Source organism: Oncorhynchus gorbuscha, linkage group LG16, assembly GCF_021184085.1.
Source record: "Oncorhynchus gorbuscha isolate QuinsamMale2020 ecotype Even-year linkage group LG16, OgorEven_v1.0, whole genome shotgun sequence".
Lineage (NCBI taxonomy): Eukaryota > Metazoa > Chordata > Actinopteri > Salmoniformes > Salmonidae > Oncorhynchus > Oncorhynchus gorbuscha.
Genome location: NC_060188.1, coordinates 97,708,011 through 97,726,380, shown reverse-complemented (window position 1 = coordinate 97,726,380; position 18,370 = coordinate 97,708,011). Strand labels below are relative to the sequence as shown.

Below are 18,370 nucleotides of genomic sequence, written 5' to 3'. Positions count from 1 at the left end.
ACCAAGCAAGCTGTTAGTCTGTTCTACTGACTGACTCGTATACTGTACATCCCTCTTCGTTCTCTGTCAGACACTACAGCAGTGTCTCAATCTATCTTCTCTCTTCGGGGGGGCGACAGGTAGCCGCGGGGGCGACAGGTAGCCGGGGTGCGACATGCAGCCGGGGTGCGACAGGTAGTCGGGGTGTGACAGGTAGCTGTGGTGTGACAGGTAGCCGGGGTGTGACAGGTAGCCGGGGTGTGACAGGTAGCCGGGGTGTGACAGGTAGTCGGGGTGTGACAGGTAGTCGGGGTGTGACAGGTAGTCGGGGTGCGACAGGTAGCCGGGGGCGACAGGTAGCCGGGGGCGACAGGTAGTCGGGGTGCGACAGGTAGCCGGGGGCGACAGGTAGTCGGGGGCGACAGGTAGTCGGGGGCGGCAGGTAGCGGGGGGGGGCGACAGGTAGTCGGGGTGTGACAGGTAGTCGAGGGGGGGCGACAGGTAGCCGGGGTGTGACAGGTAGTCGGGGTGTGACAGGTAGCCGGGGTGTGACAGGTAGTCGGGGTGTGACAGGTAGTCGGGGTGTGACAGGTAGTCGGGGGTGTGACAGGTAGCCGGGGGGTGACAGGTAGCCGGGGTGTGACAGGTAGTCGGGGGAGGGGCGACAAGTAGCCGGGGGCGACAGGTAGTCGGGGGCGACAGGTAGCCGGGGTGTGACAGGTAGTCGAGGGGGTGACAGGTAGCCGGGGGGTAGACAGGTAGCTGGGGGTGTGACAGGTAGTCGGGGTGTGACAGGTAGCCGGGGTGTGACAGGTAGTCGGGGTGTGACAGGTAGTCGGGGGTGTGACAGGTAGTCGGGGGTGTGACAGGTAGCCGGGGGTGACAGGTTGCCGGGGGCAACAGGTAGTCGGGGGCGACAGGTTGCCGGGGGCGACAGGTAGTCGGGGAGCGACAGGTAGCCGGGGGTGGGGGCGACAGGTAGTCGGGGGGGGTGACAGGTAGTCGGGGTGTGACAGGTAGTCGAGGGGGGACAGGTAGCCGGGGTGTGACAGGTAGTCGAGGGGGAGCGACAGGTAGCCGGGGGGGAGACAGGTAGCTGGGGGTGTGACAGGTAGTCGGGGTGTGACAGGTAGTCGGGGTGTGACAGGTAGCCGGGGTGTGACAGGTAGTCGGGGGATGTGACAGGTAGCCGGGGGTGACAGGTAGTCGGGGGGCGACAGGTAGCCGGGGGCGACAGGTAGTCAGGGGTGTGACAGGTAGCCGGGGGTGACAGGTAGTCGGGGGCGACAGGTAGTCGGGGGCGACAGGTACCCGGGGGGCGACAGGTAGCCGGGGGCGACAGGTAGCCGGGGGGCGAAGGGTAGCCTAGTGGTTCGAGGGTTGGGCCAGTAACTGAAAGGTTGCAAGATCGATTCACCCGAGCTCACAAGGTAAAAATCTGTCGTTCTACCCCTAAACAAGGCAGTTAACCCACTGTTCCAAGGCCGTCGTTCTACCCCTAAACAAGGCAGTTAACCCACTGTTCCTAGGCCATCGTTGTACCCCTAAACAAGGCAGTTAACCCACTGTTCCTAGGCCGTCGTTGTACACCTAAACAAGGCAGTTAACCCACTGTTCCAAGGCCGTCGTTCTGCCCCTAAACAAGGCAGTTAACCCACTGTTCCAAGCCGTCGTTCTGCCCCTAAACAAGGCAGTTAACCCACTGTTCCTAGGCCGTCGTTCTGCCCCTAAACAAGGCAGTTAACCCACTGTTCCTAGGCCATCGTTCTGCCCCTAAACAAGGCAGTTAACCCACTGTTCCTAGGCCGTCGTTCTGCCCCTAAACAAGGCAGTTAACCCACTGTTCCTAGGCCGTCGTTCTGCCCCTAAACAAGGCAGTTGACCCACTGTTCCAAGGCCGTCATTGTAAATAAGAATATGTTGTTAACTGACTTGCCAAGTTAAATAAATACAAATGAAAATACATCCCATAATGAACGCAGATAGAGTAATCATTGATCATTAAGCAGAAGTTATGTGCACATGACTGTAAAATGCTCAAGTTCAACCAATAAATGACTGAGAAGTGAAGCATCCATTAAATCATACTCTCGGTTCTTCAGCTGATAGGAAAACCCCTATATGGTTCCCTTTACACACAGGGTTCTACATGGAACACAAAAGGGGTTTTCAAAGGGTTCTCTTATGGGGACAGCCAAAGAACCCTTTTTTTCTGAGAGTGTACATATTCTCCACATTAACCCAGTCCCAGTATGTAACATGTATAACATGAAGAAGAAGAATTAGCTGGGTGATTACATTTGTCCTGTTTCACACATGAACCCGTGTGTATTATACACGTGTGAATTGGAAATGTGTTTTTGCATATCCCACTCCCCCTGAGACACCATCGGAGAGTGGGGTCATGGCCAGGGTTGTGTAGTCATGAAGAAATACTAAACACGTACAAATGCTTGTATAGAATAGCATTTCCAAATAAATGACTAATACCAAGCTAAAAGTCTATATTGCTTCTTTATACTCAGGAGTTCCCCACCAAAATAATACATATTAGTATGAAACCTGTCTTACTGCACAAACACAGTCCGATCTCTGTATGGTAATGGATAAACGGAGGGGGTGTGATGAAGCTTGATGTGCAGAGGAGAGTCTCATAGATAACCAACTAGCGAATCAATAGAATGTGCTGTTAGATGTTGTAGAATCTGCTGGATTGGTTCTATTGGTATGTTCTGTTGAATGACAGTTCCAGAGATTCGTATGGATTGCTGAGAGTTCCATTTAAAGGTTCTGTTGGAAGTTCTGTAGGAAGTATGGATGTTCTGGTAGGTTCCTGGAGGTTCTGTTGGTTGTCTGAAGGTTCTGATGAATAGAACATGTTGCAGTCTCTCTATTGGATGCATGTGGAGCTATGGAACCCTGGAAGTTCTGTACAATTCTGTCTGATGACGTTGAAACAGCCGTTTTTCTGTTGGAGTGCAGCTGGTTCCGTAGTTTGTCTGAAAGTTCTTAAGGATGTTTGTAGATACTGCAGGATGTCAGTAGGACATATGTGGGTTCAGTAGGACATATGTGGGTTCAGTAGGATATCTGTGAGTTCAGTAGGATATCTGTGAGTTCAGTAGGATATCCGTGGGTTCAGTAGGACATCTGTGGGTTCAGTAGGATGTATGTGGGTTCAGTAGGACATCTGTGGGTTCAGTAGGATATCTGTGGGTTCAGTAGGATATCTCTGGGTTCAGTAGGATGTATGTGGGTTCAGTAGGATATCTGTGACTTCAGTAGCATATCTGTGGGTTCAGTAGGACATCTGTGGGTTCCGTAGAGGTGCTGAAAGTGATCCTCTGTATTACTGTTGATGATGTTGAAGTAATATGGGTTGGCTGTCTAGAGGCTGTGTGTGTAGCTGCTGGGGTTTCTGAAGTGCCATACATTCAGCCAAGAGACTGACTCCCATGTCTGAGTCCCATCCAGGAAGAGTACTCAGCTAGCGCTCATCAGACTGGACGAGGAGAAAATGTGCCAAACAAGATGGTCTTTTAAAACATGGCACAGATTTTGGAACTGAATTTTACCCGGGCTTGTATAATTCACTGTTTACTTGCCCGGCTGGCCAGTGACTTCCATCCCTGAGAGTACTTAACTACACAGAGTCTGCTCCTCTCACTCCACCCAGTAGAGGGGTTCAGGTCACGCAGACACAACTGTTCAACACCAAGCGCTCTTCAGTGTTCCTCAGTTCATCAAGTCACATCCCGTTGTGTTTCACTTTGTTTCCGTCAATAAATACATCATGTTCATATGTTCATAGAAAGTTCTAGACCACTAGATCCATAGGTCTATCTATCTGCCTGGTGGGAGATTGGTCCTGTAAAGGTCATACATCTGGCCTCTATCAGTGGTCAGATTGGTCCTGTAAAATTCATCATGGCTGACTCTAGGTTCAAAGGTCAGATTGGTACTGCAGTGCCCATACCATACATCTGGCTTTAGGGTAAGGGGTTAGAGGTCAGATGGGAATAGTATTATTCACCAGGCTAACTCTCATCTCCTGGATGCTGTTGATTATCTTCTTCTGATGTCCAGCCAGGTTCACTCCAACCCTCCTCAGGTCACTGCAGGGGAAACATACATCATTCTGTTAGTCAGTATAGTTCCAGACAGGTTCACTCCAACCCTCCTCAGGTCACTGCAGGGGAACATAGTACTCAGTACCTTTGTCATTTACGGAAAACTGTTTATAGCTGATACACCTAACATTTGCTGGCTTGAGCAAATAGACTTTATCAAGTGTTCTTGGTGTGAGCCCCGAGTCACATTTTTTCAACCAGACAACAATGTAATTCATTTTACATTGAAAAAGAGCTAGCCTCTCGCAGAGCCGTGCTGCTTAATTCCGGGTAAAATTGAAATGAATGATAGCGTTCGGCAGAAGCTACCCGTCCAGGGTAGCAGGCCGAGGGTTGCCAATGCCGGTAACTCTCCCTAAATTCCCAGAAATCCTGGTTAAAGGATGTCTCGCTTATTCCCTCTCGTTTCCAGGAATATTCCAACCTGGGAATTTGGGGAAAGTTAGCAGAACTTCGCAACCCTCAGCAGCCCTGTTAATGTGACCTCATCCATTCTACCCCCTATAGGGAACATCTGCCCTCCCTCAACAGGCCTGTTAATGTGACCTCCCCCTATGTTAATGTGACCTCATCCATTCTACCCCCTAAACATCTGTCCTCCCTCAACAGGCCTGTTAATGTGACCTCATCCATTCTACCCCCTATAGGGAACATCTGCCCTCCCTCAACAGGCCTGTTAATGTGACCTCATCCATTCTACCCCCTATAGGGAACATCTGTCCTCCCTCAGCAGGCCTGTTAATGTGACCTCATCCATTCTACCCCCTATAGGGAACATCTGTCCTCCCTCAGCAGGCCTGTTAATGTGACCTCATCCATTCTACCCCCTATAGGGAACATCTGCCCTCCCTCAGCAGCCCTGTTAATGTGACCTCATCCATTCTACCCCCTATAGGGAACATCTGCCCTCCCTCAACAGGCCTGTTAATGTGACCTCATCCATTCTACCCCCTATAGGGAACATCTGCCCTCCCTCAACAGGCCTGTTAATGTGACCTCATCCATTCTACTCGCTATAGGGAACATCTGTCCTCCCTCAGCAGGCCTGTTAATGTGACCTCATCCATTCTACCCCCTATAGGGAACATCTGCCCTCCCTCAACAGGCCTGTTAATGTGACCTCATCCATTCTACCCCCTATAGGAAACATCTGCCCTCCCTCAAGGCCTGTTAGGCCTGTTAATCTGTGACCTCATCCATTCTACCCCCTATAGGGAACATCTGTCCTCCCTCAGCAGGTTAATGACGTCTTCTGTCTGACCATTCACCCCCTTTAGGAAACATCTGCAGAATCCATTCTACACATCTGTCCTCCCTCACAGTGCTTCAGCAGAATCTACACTACAGTGCTCGGCAAACTCTGTTGCAGGCCATTACTTCCCACGACAGAAAAAACAACGTTTTCTCTAACCTTAGAAACTTTTGCTGAGTAGACATGGCATGATACACCTTAGAACAGGAAGGAGATGGAGAACATCCCAAATGTCATCCTATTCCCTATGGAACCCTATTCCCTATATAGTACACTACATTAGACCAGAGCCCTATTCCCTATATAGTGCACTACTTTAGACCAGAGCCCTATGGAACCCTATTCCCTATATAGTACACTACATTAGACCAGAGCCCTATTCCCTATATAGTACACTACATTAGACCAGAGCCCTATTCCCTATATAGTGCACTACTTTAGACCAGAGCCCTATGGAACCCTATTCCCTATATAGTGCACTACTTTAGACCAGAGCCCTATTCCCTATATAGTGCACTACTTTAGACCAGAGCCCTATGGAACCCTATTCCCTATATAGTGCACTACTTTAGACCAGAGCCCTATGGAACCCTATTCCCTATATATAGTGCACTACTTTAGACCAGAGCCCTATTCCCTATATAGTGCACTACTTTAGACCAGAGCCCTATTCCCTATAGAGTGCACTACTTTAGACCAGAGCCCTATTCCCTATATAGTGCACTATTCTTTAGACTTTAGACAGAGCCCTATTCCCTATATAGTGACCAGAGCCCTATTCCCTTAGACCACTTTAGAGCCCTATTCCCTATATAGTGCACTACTTTAGACCAGAGCCCTATTCCCTATATAGTGCACTACTTTAGACCAGAGCCCTATTCCCTATAGAGTGCACTACTTTAGACCAGAGCCCTATTCCCTATAGAGTGCACTACTATAGACCAGAGCCCTATTTCCTATAGAGTGCACTACTTTAGACCAGAGCCCTATGGCACCCTATTCCCTATAGAGTGCACTACTTTAGACCAGAGCCCTATTCCCTATAGAGTGCACTACTTTTGCTCAGGGCCCATTTGGATATAGGATGCCATTTGGGATACACACTCAATCTCATCAGAGGTTAAACAGGAGGAAGGAGATGAGCTAGTGTTTCTGGGAGACTTACTCCAGGGTCATGTGGGAGACCACTTCCACTGAGGTGTATCCACTGTCCACGAAAAGCTCCACGTAGCGACCCATCTTGATCCCCTTCAGCCACTCCTCTATAGACTGGTACCCACTGGCCTCCATCAGGGCTACTGACGCAGACACGCTGCCCTCCGAGTCCACACTGCCAGGCTCCACTAGATTAGACACCCTGAGAGAGGGGAGAGAAGAACATATCATGTCAGTGTACTGTTCACCACCAGCAGAGGGGAGATCCATGGTTAGATCCGAGGATTCATTAGCTCTCTCTCTCTCTTCACCACCAGCAGACACAACAACTTTCTCTCTGTTTTTCTCTGCAGAAGATCCATGGTTAGCCGCATCTGAGACCCCAGCAGAGGGGAGATTTTCCCCACCTCTGTTTCAACTGACCAACAACTGTCTCTCTGTTTTTATGTGAAATGACTTTGTGATCTTCTCCCCACAACTCTGTTTCAAGACTTTTTACGTGTTGTGTTGCTGTGCGTTTTGTTGCCAACCTTACTTTGCTACCTGACAACTTTACGGTTTTTACTTTTTAATTACCGTTTATATTTTTGTTTTTTCCCTCAACTTGTTTTTCATTCAACTTTTTCACTCCGGACGCTTTCTGGATCTGGACCTCCACGTAGTTCATCTTTATCTGGAGGACCTCCACCAGCCAACCAGTAGTAACATTAACATGATGCTTTATCTGGACGTGGTTCATCAGGACCTCCACCAGCCAACCAGTAGTAACATTAACATGATGCTTTATCTGGACGTGGTTCATCAGGACCTCCACCAGCCAACCAGTAGTAACATTAACATGATGCTTTATCTGGACATGGTTCATCAGGACCTCCACCAGCCAACCAGTAGTAACATTAACATGATGCTTTATCTGGACGTAACATTAACATGATGCTTTATCTAGACATGGTTCTACAGGACCTCCACCAGCCAACCAGTAGTAACATTAACATGATGCTTTATCTGGACGTGGTTCATCAGGACCTCCACCAGCCAACCAGTAGTAACATTAACATGATGCTTTATCTGGACGTGGTTCATCAGGACCTCCACCAGCCAACCAGTAGTAACATTAACATGATGCTTTATCTGGGCGTGGTTCATTAACATGATGCATCTGGACCTCCACCAGCCAACCAGTAGTAACATTAACATGATGCTTTATCTGGACGTGGTTCATCAGGACCTCCACCAGCCAACCAGTAGTAACATTAACATGATGCTTTATCTGGGCGTGGTTCTACAGGACCTCCACCAGCCAACCAGTAGTAACATTAACATGATGCTTTATCTGGACATGGTTCATCAGGACCTCCACCAGCCAACCAGTAGTAACATTAACATGATGCTTTATCTGGACGTGGTTCATCAGGACCTCCACCAGCCAACCAGTAGTAACATTAACATGATGCTTTATCTGGGTGATGGTTCTGGACATGGTTCAGGACCTCCACCAGCCAACCAGTAGTAACATTAACATGATGCTTTATCTGGACATGGTTCTACAGGACCTCCACCAGCCAACCAGTAGTAACATTAACATGATGCTTTATCTGGACGTGGTTCATCAGGACCTCCACCAGCCAACCAGTAGTAACATTAACATGATGCTTTATCTGGACGTGGTTCATCAGGACCTCCACCAGCCAACCAGTAGTAACATTAACATGATGCTTTATCTGGACGTGGTTCTCCAGGACCTCCACCAGCCAACCAGTAGTAACATTAACATGATGCTTTATCTGGACGTGGTTCTCAGGACCTCCACCAGCCAACCAGTAGTAACATTAACATGATGCTTTATCTGGACGTGGTTCATCAGGACCTCCACCAGCCAAAGCATTAACATGATGCTTTATCTGTAACATTTAACATGATGCTTTATCTGGACATCCACCAGGTTTTAACATGATGCTTTATCTGGAGGGGGCCTCCACCAGCCGAAGCTAAGTAGTAACATTAACATGATGCCTTCTAATTGCAGTCGCTGTACACACCTTACGGCGAGGATCGCTGTGCTACAAGCCCAGCTTCAGACGCAATCGTTAGGCAAGGGTAATTTCAGTGTAGGAAAGGATGAAACAGCGTCTGTGCCACCAGTAAGTACAGATAGTAACGTTAGTATAAATCCCCTCGCACAGTCCCCGCAGCCGGACAACTTTCTCACGGTTTCTGGAGGGAAATGCTGTCGGAATGCTCAACCGGTGTCACTCATTCAGCCGACAGAAACTTTCAACCTGTTTTCCCCATAAAGCAACGAGTCAGAGTCAGAGGCTGAGCCTTCTCTGGTCTCTACTCCTCCCGTTACGGGGTCTGAGATGCCGAAGCTTCCCACCATTAGCTCTGACAAATTCAAAACCCTAGTCATTGGCGACTCCATTACCCACAGTATTAGACTTAAAACGAATCCTCCAGCGATTATGCACTGTTTACCAGGGTGCTGGCTAAAGCACCCTGGTGCTTTTTGGCTAAAGCTAAAACTGGCAAGTGTCGAGAGTATAGAGGTACCAACGATGTTAGGATGAAACAGTCAGAGATCACCAAATGCAAAATAGCTTCAGCGTGTAAATCAGCTAGAAAGATGTGTCGGTATCGAGCAATTGTCTCTGGCCCCCTCCCAGTTAGGGGGAGTGATGAGCTCTTCAGCACAGTCTCACAACTCAATCGCTGGTTGAAAACTGTTTTCTGCCCCTCCCAAAATATATCATTTGTAGATAATTGACCCTCTTTCTGGGACTCACCCACAAACAGGACCAAGCCTGGCCTGCTGAGGAGTGACGGACTACATCCTAGCTGGAGGGGTGCTCTCATCTTATCAACCAACATAGACAGGACTCTAACTCCTCTAGCTCCACAATGAAATAGAGTGCAGGCCAGGCAGCAGGCTGTTTACCAGCCTGCCAGCATAGTGGAGTCTGCCACTAGCACAGTCAGTGTAGTCAGCTCAGCTATCCCCATTGAGACCGTGTCTGTGCCTCGACCTAGGTTGGGCCAAACTAAACATGGCGGTGTTCGCCTTAGCAATCTCACTAGAATAAAGAACTCCTCCATTCCTGTCATTATTGAAAGAGATCGTGATACCTCACATCTCAAAATAGGGATACTTAATGTTAGATCCCTTACTTCAAAGGCAGTTATAGTCAATGAACTAATCACTGATCATAATCTTGATGTGATTGGCCTGACTGAAACATGGCTTAAGCCTGATGAATTTACTGTGTTAAATGAGGCCTCACCTCCTAGTTACACTAGTGACCATATCCCCTGTGCATCCCGCAAAGGCGGAGGTGTTGCTAACATTTACAATAGCAAATTTCAATTTGCAAAAATAAATAAATGAAAATTATGTTTTCGTCTATTGAGCGTCTAGTCATGAAATCTATGCAGCCTACTCAATCACTTTTTATAGCTACTGTTTACAGGCCCCTGGGCAATATACAGCATTCCTCACTGAGTTCCCTGAATTCCTATCGGACATTGTAGTCATAGCAAATAATATTCTAATTTTTGGTGATTTAATATTCACATGGAAAAGTCCACAGACCCACTCCAAAAGGCTTTCGGAGCCATCATCGACTCAGTGGGTTTTGTCCAACATGTCTCTGGACCTACTCACTGTCACAGTCATACTCTGGACCTAGTTTTGTCCCATGGAATAAATGTTGTGGATCTTAATGTTTTTCCTCATAATCCTGGACTATCAGACCACCATTTTATTTTGTTTGCAATTGCAACAAATAATCTGCTCAGACCCCAACCAAGGACCATCAAAAGTTGTGCTATAAATTCTCAGACAACACAAAGATTCCATGATGTCCTTCCAGACTCCCTCTGTCTACCCAGGGACATCAGAGGACAAAAATCAGTTAACCACCTAACAGAGGATCTCAATTTAACCTTGTGCAATACCCTAGATGCAGTTGCACCCCTAAAAACTTCAAAGAAACTAGCTCCCTGGTATACAGAAAAAACCCGAGCTCTGAAGCAAGCTTCCAGAAAATTGGAACGGATAGGGCGCCACACCAAACTGGAAGTCTTCCAACTAGCTTGGAAAGACAGTACCGTGCAGTATCAAAGAGCCCTCACTGCTGCTCGAATATCCTATTTTTCCAACTTAAATGAGGAAAATAAGAATAATCCGAAATGTGTTTTTGATATTGTCACAAAGCTAACTAAAAAGCAGCATTCCCCAAGTGAGGATGGCTTTCACTTCAGCAGTAATACATTCATGAACTTCTTTGAGGAAAAGATCATGATCATTAAAAGCAATTTACGGACTCCACTTTAAATCTGCGTATTCCTCCAAAGCTCAGTTGTCCTGAGTCTGCACAACACTGCCAGGACCTAGGATCAAGAGAGAGCCTCAAGTGTTTTAGTACTATATCTCTTGACACAATGATGAAAACAATCATGGCCTCTAAAACGTCAAGCTGCATACTGGACCCTATTCCAACTAAACTACTGAAAGAGCTGCTTCCTGTGCTTGGCCCTCCTATGTTGAACATAATTATTGTCTCTCTATCCACCGGATTAGTACCAAACTCACTAAAATGGCAGTAATAAAGCCTCTCTTGAAAAAGCCAAAACTTGACCCAGAAAATATAAAAAACTAATCAGCCTATATCGAATCTTCCATTCCTCTCAAACATTTTTGAAAAGCTGTTTGCGCAGCAACTTCCTTCCTGAAGAAAAACAATGTTTACGAAATGCTTCAGTCTGGTTTTACACCCCATCATAGCACTGAGACTGCACTTGTGAAGGTGTAAATGACCTTTTAATGGCGTCAGACCGCGGCTCTGCATCTGTTCTCGTGCTCCTAGACCTTAGTGCTGCTTTTGACACCATCGATCACCACATTCTTTTGGAGAGATTGGAAACCCAGGGACAAGTTTTGGCCTGGTTTAGATCTTATCTGTCGGAAATATATCAGTTTGTCTCTGTGAATGATTTGTCCTCTGACAAATCAATTGTACATTTCGGTGTACCTCAAGGTTCCGATTTAGGACCACTATTGTTTTCACTATATATTTTATATAGTATTATAGTATTATATATTTTATTTTTATATTTTAATCCCCAAAATTGCCCTCGCTAGAAGCCTGTGTTTCAGACATAAGGAAGTGGATGGCTGTAAACTTTCTACGTTTAAACTCGGACAAAACAGAGATGCTTGTTTTACGTCCCAAGAAACAAAGAGATCTTCTGTTGAATCTGACAATTAATCTTGATGGTTGTACAGTCGTCTCAAATGAAACTGTGAAGGACCTCGGCGTTACTCTGGACCCCGATCTCTCTTTTGACGAACTGTTTGAAGGACAGATTTTTTTCCATCTACGTAACATTCAGTCTGAAATGTGTAGTGTGAAATGTGTAGTCTGAAATGAGCAGTCTGAAATGTGTAGTGTGAAATGTGTAGTCTGAAATGTGTATTCTGAAATGTGTAATCTGAAATGTGTAGTCTGAAATGTGTAGTGTGAAATGTGTAGTGTGAAATGTGTAGTGTGAAATGTGTAGTCTGAAATGTGTAGTCTGAAGTGTGTAGTGTGAAATGTGTCATCTGCTGTGGGATCAAACCACATATTCAATTACGAGGCCTCTAATTGGTAACCACAATTACAGCTGCTGCTAAAATGGAATTACACTGTTCTATTTAAATAGCCACATAACATTATTCCCAAGCAGAAGAATCCATAGTGCTAATGATTCCCAGGCTAGGAAACAACGGAATGGAACCACAGAGCAGAACATATTACCACTGAGCCAAGCTCCAACCAACCAATTTCTTATTTAACAGCACTTGCAATTATGTAAAGCAGTTCCGAAGATGCAGCATGATTCTTCCATGTGCATCAGTCCCAGCGATAGAATGAAGAACCACAGGGTAAATATTGACTAGGAGCTGTCTCTGAAAACCATGATAGTGTGGAGAACACCACTCTCTGCTATTCCTAACCATGATAGTGTGGAGAACACCACTCTGCTATTCCTAACCATGATAGTGTGGAGAACACCACTCTCTGCATGCTATTCCTAACCATGATAGTGTGGAGAACACCACTCTGCTATTCCTAACCATGATAGTGTGGAGAACACCACTCTCTGCTATTCCTAGAATTGGGATTCATTTGTCTGATGCCACTTCTGCCCAGCTCAAAGTCCAACCAAGGGACAGGATATGGTGTGTGTGACAGGAGATCGTGTATGTGTGTGTGTGTGTGTGTGTGTGTGTGTGTGTGTGTGTGTGTGTGTGTGTGTGTGTGTGTGTGTGTGTGTGTGTGAAATGTGTGCGTGCGTGAAATGCGTGTGCGTCGTGCGTGCGTAGTGTGACAGGATCGTGTGTGTGTGTGTGTGTGTGTGTGTGTGTGTGTGTGTGTGTGTGTGTGTGTGTGTGTGTGTGTGTGTGTGTGTGTGTGTGTGTGTGTGTGTATTCTGTGTGTGTGTGTGTGACAGGAGATCGTGTATGTGTGTGTGTGTGTGTGACAGGAGATCGTGTATGTGTGTGTGTGTGTGACAGGAGATCGTATGTGTGTGTGTGTGTGACAGGAGATCGTGTGTGTGTGTGTGTGTGTGTGTGTGTGTGTGTGTGTGTGTGTGTGTGTGTGTGTGTGTGTGTGTGTGTGTGTGTGTGTGGTGTGTGTTCTGTGTGTGTGTGTGTGTGTGTGTGTGTGTGTGTGATAGGAGATATGCATATGTTACAACTGTCAACACGCCCTGATTTCCTGTGACGACCTTTTAGCTTCTTAGCCATTTATCCATTTAGCCATTTATCCATTCATCCATTTATCCATTTATCCATTTAGCCATTTATCCATTCATCCATTTAGCCATTTATCCATTCATCCATTTATCCATTCATCCATTTATCCATTCATCCATTTATCCATTCATCCATTTAGCCATTTATCCATTCATCCATTTATCCATTTATCCATTTATCCATTTAGCCATTTATCCATTTAGCCATTTGAGTTTTGTGTTTGAGAGACAGAGGACCCCGAGGTCAGGGAGGTCACGTGTGTTTGAGAGACAGAGGACCAGAGGTCAGGGAAGTCACGTGTGTTTGAGAGACAGAGGACCAGAGGTCAGGGAAGTCACGTGTGTTTGAGAGACAGAGGACCAGAGGTCAGGCTAGGTCACGTGTGTTTGAGAGACAGAGGACCCGAGGTCAGGAGGTCATGTGTTTGAGAGACAGAGGACCCGAGGTCAGGGAGGTCACGTGTGTTTGAGAGACAGAGGACCCGAGGTCAGGGAGGTCACGTGTGTTTGAGAGACAGAGGACCCGAGGTCAGGGAGGTCACGTGTGTTTGAGAGACAGAGGACCCGAGGTCAGGGAGTTCACGTGTGTTTGAGAGACAGAGGACCAGAGGTCAGGGAAGCCACGTGTGTTTGAGATACAGAGGACCCGAGGTCAGGAGGTCACGTGTGTTTGAGAGACAGAGGACCCGAGGTCAGGAGGTCACGTGTGTTTGAGAGACAGAGGACCCGAGGTCAGGGAGATCACGTGTGTTTGCTAGACAGAGACCCGAGGTCAGGAGGTCACGTGTGTTTGAGAGACAGAGGACCCGAGGTCAGGGAGGTCACGTGTGTTTGAGAGACAGAGGACCCGAGGTCAGGAGGTCACGTGTGTTTGAGAGACAGAGGACCCGAGGTCAGGGAGGTCACGTGTGTTTGAGAGACAGAGGACCCGAGGTCAGGGAGTTCACGTGTGTTTGAGAGACAGAGGACCAGAGGTCAGGGAAGCCACGTGTGTTTGAGATACAGAGGACCCGAGGTCAGGGAGGTCACGTGTGTTTGAGAGACAGAGGACCCGAGGTCAGGGAGGTCACGTGTGTTTGAGAGACAGAGGACCCGAGGTCAGGGAGATCACGTGTGTTTGCGAGACAGAGGACCCGAGGTCAGGGAGGTCACGTGTGTTTGAGAGACAGAGGACCCGAGGTCAGGGAGGTCACGTGTGTTTGAGAGACAGAGGACCCGAGGTCAGGGAGGTCACGTGTGTTTGCGAGACAGAGGACCCGAGTGTCAGGTCAGAGGTCACATGTGTTTGAGAGACAGAGGACCAGAGGTCAGGGAGGTCACGTGTGTTTGCGAGACAGAGGACCAGAGGTCAGGGAGGTCACGTGTGTTTGCGAGACAGAGGACCAGAGGTCAGGGAGGTCACGTGTGTTTGCGAGACAGAGGACCAGAGGTCAGGGAGGTCACGTGTGTTTGCGAGACAGAGGACCAGAGGTCAATGCCAGTTAAGCAAGCAGTGATGTCCGTCACACCTCAGTAAAAGTAACAGAAACAAATCCATCCGTAAATCCTCCTGACCTGTGTGATGAGTTCACCAGGGCTTTGAGACTGCTGGGGTTGCGTATCAGTTTGTCGAGCAGACAGACGATCTCCTCAAACTTGGGTCTGCTGTTCCTGTCCTTCTGCCAGCAGGCCATCATCAGGTGGTACAGAACTACAGGACAGTCCATAGGGCCAGGAAGACGGTAGCTCTCCTCAACTGCCTTAATAACCTGGAGGGAGAGATTAGGTGTCAGAGGTCAGGGGTCAAAGGTTAGGTGGTACAGAACTACAGAGATGCGAGAGAGAGGGAGAGATAGAGAGTCTAACCGAGAGGGAAATGGTGTCTAATTAAAGAGAGAGGGAGACAATGTCTAGCTAAAAGAGAGAGAGAGAGGAGAGGGAGACAATGTCTAGCTAAAAGAGAGAGAGAGAGGAGGTCAGGGAGACAATGTCTAGCTAAAAGAGAGAGAGAGAGACCCGAGAGGGAGACAATGTCTAGCTAAAAGAGAGAGAGAGGAGAGGGAGAGGGAGACAATGTCTAGCTAAAAGAGAGAGAGAGAGGGAGAGGGAGACAATGTCTAGCTAAAAGAGAGAGAGAGAGGGTCACAATGTCTAGCTAAAAGAGAGAGAGAGAGAGGAGAGGTCAATGTCTAGCTAAAGAGAGAGAGAGAGGTCAGAGGGAGACAATGTCTAGCTAAAAGAGACAGAGGAGAGGTCAGGGGAGACAATGTCTAGCTAAAAGAGAGAGAGAGGTCAGGGAGACAATGTCTAGCTAAAAGAGAGGACCAGAGGTCAGGGAGACAATGTCTAGCTAAAAGAGAGAGAGGAGAGGTCAGGGAGACAATGTCTAGCTAAAGAGAGAGAGGACCCGGGGAGGGAGACAATGTCTAGCTAAAAGAGAGAGAGAGAGGGAGAGGAGACAATGTCTAGCTAAAAGAGAGGTCACAATGTCTAGCTAAAAGAGAGAGAGGAGAGAGAGTCAGGAGGGAGACAATGTCTAGCTAAAAGAGAGAGAGAGGGTCAGGAGACTATGTCTAGCTAAAAGAGAGAGAGAGGAGGGAGACAATGTCTAGCTAAAAGAGAGAGGGGAGACAATGTCTAGCTAAAAGAGAGAGAGAGAGAGAGGTCAGGGAGACAATGTCTAGCTAAAAGAGAGAGAGAGGTCAGGGAGACTATGTCTAGCTAAAAGAGAGAGGAGACAATGTCTAGCTAAAAGAGAGAGAGGAGAGAGGAGAGACAATGTCTAGCTAAAAGAGAGAGAGTCAGGAGACAATGTCTAGCTAAAAGAGAGAGAGAGAGGGAGAGGAGACAATGTCTAGCTAAAGTGTCTAGCTAAAAGAGAGAGAGAGGAGACAATGTCTAGCTAAAAGAGAGAGAGAGAGAGGTTTGAGGGAGACAATGTCTAGCTAAAAGAGAGAGAGGAGACAATGTCTAGCTAAAAGAGAGAGAGAGAGAGGGTCAGGGAGACCATGTCTAGCTAAAAGAGAGAGAGAGGGAGACAATGTCTAGCTAAAAGAGAGAGAGGAGGGAGAGGGAGACAATGTCTAGCTAAAAGAGGAGAGAGGGTCAGGGAGAGACAATGTCTAGCTAAAAGAGAGAGAGAGAGGGAGAGGGAGACAATGTCTAGCTAAAAGAGAGAGAGAGAGGGAGACAATGTCTAGCTAAAAGAGAGAGAGAGAGAGAGAGAAAGAGTGAGACAATGTCTAGCTAAAAGAGAGAGAGAGAGGGAGAGGGAGACAATATCTAGCTAAAAGAGAGAGAGAGAGGGGAGAGGGAGACAATGTCTAGCTAAAAGAAGAGAGAGAGAGGAGACAATGTCTAGCTAAAAGAGAGAGAGAGAGGGAGAGGGAGACAATGTCTAGCTAAAAGAGAGAGAGGGAGAGGGAGACAATGTCTAGCTAAAAGAGAGAGAGAGAGGGAGAGGGAGACAATGTCTAGCTAAAAGAGAGAGAGAGAGGGAGAGGGAGACAATGTCTAGCTAAAAGAGAGAGAGAGGGAGACAATGTCTAGCTAAAAGAGAGAGAGAGAGAGAGAGGGAGAGGGAGACAATGTCTAGCTAAAAGAGAGAGAGAGGGAGAGGGAGACTATGTCTAGCTAAAAGAGAGAGAGAGAGGGAGAGGGAGACAATGTCTAGCTAAAAGAGAGAGAGGGAGACAATGTCTAGCTAAAAGAGAGAGAGAGAGAGAGAGAGAGGGAGACAATGTCTAGCTAAAAGAGAGAGAGAGGGAGAGGGAGACTATGTCTAGCTAAAAGAGAGAGAGTGAGACAATGTCTAGCTAAAAGAGAGAGAGAGAGGGAGAGGGAGACAATGTCTAGCTAAAAGAGAGAGAGAGAGGGAGACAATGTCTAGCTAAAAGAGAGAGAGAGAGGGAGAGGGAGACAATGTCTAGCTAAAAGAGAGAGAGAGAGGGAGAGGGAGACAATGTCTAGCTAAAAGAGAGAGAGAGGGAGACAATGTCTAGCTAAAAGAGAGAGAGAGAGGGGAGACAATGTCTAGCTAAAAGAGAGAGACAATGTCTAGCTAAAAGAGAGAGAGAGAGAGAGAGGGAGACCATGTCTAGCTAAAAGAGAGAGAGAGGGAGACAATGTCTAGCTAAAAGAGAGAGAGAGAGGGAGACAATGTCTAGCTAAAAGAGAGAGAGAGAGAGAGGGAGAGGGAGACAATGTCTAGCTAAAAGAGAGAGAGAGAGAGAGGGAGACAATGTCTAGCTAAAAGAGAGAGAGAGAGACAATGTCTAGCTAAAAGAGAGAGAGAGAGAGAGAGAGTGAGACAATGTCTAGCTAAAAGAGAGAGAGAGAGGGAGAGGGAGACAATGTCTAGCTAAAAGAGAGAGAGAGAGGGAGAGGGAGACAATGTCTAGCTAAAAGAGAGAGAGAGAGGGAGAGGGAGACAATGTCTAGCTAAAAGAGAGAGAGAGAGAGAGGGGGAGAGGAAGACAATGTCTAGCTAAAAGAGAGAGAGAGGGAGAGGGAGACAATGTCTAGCTAAAAGAGAGAGAGAGAGGGAGAGACAATGTCTAGCTAAAAGAGAGAGAGAGAGGAGAGAGACAATGTCTAGCTAAAAGAGAGAGAGAGAGGGAGAGGGAGACAATGTCTAGCTAAAAGAGAGAGAGAGAGGGAGAGGGAGACAATGTCTAGCTAAAAGAGAGAGAGAGGGAGACAATGTCTAGCTAAAAGAGAGAGAGAGAGAGAGAGGGAGAGGGAGACAATGTCTAGCTAAAAGAGAGAGAGAGGGAGAGGGAGACTATGTCTAGCTAAAAGAGAGAGAGAGAGGGAGAGGGAGACAATGTCTAGCTAAAAGAGAGAGAGTGAGACAATGTCTAGCTAAAAGAGAGAGGGAAAGAGGGAGAGGGAGAGAGAGAGTCAGGAGGCATCTTGAGAGAGAGAGAGAGAAAACATAACACTGAAGAAAATGAACAACAATGACAAATGGTTTGATGAAGAATGCAAAAACTTAAGAAAGAAATTGATAAACATATCCATCCAAAAACACAGAGACCCAGAAAACCTGAGTCTAAACCTTCACTATGGTGAATCA

The 18,370-nt window shown here is 47.2% G+C and overlaps 2 protein-coding genes across 2 annotated transcripts in view; both read right to left on the bottom strand.

Annotated features, from left to right (window-relative positions):
* Positions 1-66: 66 nt before the first annotated feature.
* Positions 67-3,436, bottom strand: LOC123999868 (extensin-like). The gene is made up of 2 exons (XM_046305876.1): positions 3,431-3,436; positions 67-1,344 (listed from the first exon to the last, which is right to left on the bottom strand). Exons 1-2 carry the CDS (start codon positions 3,434-3,436, stop codon positions 67-69), a joined length of 1,284 nt encoding a protein of 427 aa, XP_046161832.1.
* Positions 1,838-18,370, bottom strand: part of LOC124000763 (ephrin type-A receptor 5) — a 199,875-nt gene continuing 183,342 nt past the window's right edge. Inside the window, exons 15-17 of the mRNA XM_046307354.1 lie at positions 14,869-15,062; positions 6,527-6,718; positions 1,838-4,094 (exon numbers count right to left, since the gene is read on the bottom strand). Of these exons, the coding sequence (XP_046163310.1) occupies positions 3,989-4,094; positions 6,527-6,718; positions 14,869-15,062 (492 nt within the window). The 3' untranslated portion in view covers positions 1,838-3,988. The remainder of the gene's footprint in view (positions 4,095-6,526; positions 6,719-14,868; positions 15,063-18,370) is intronic.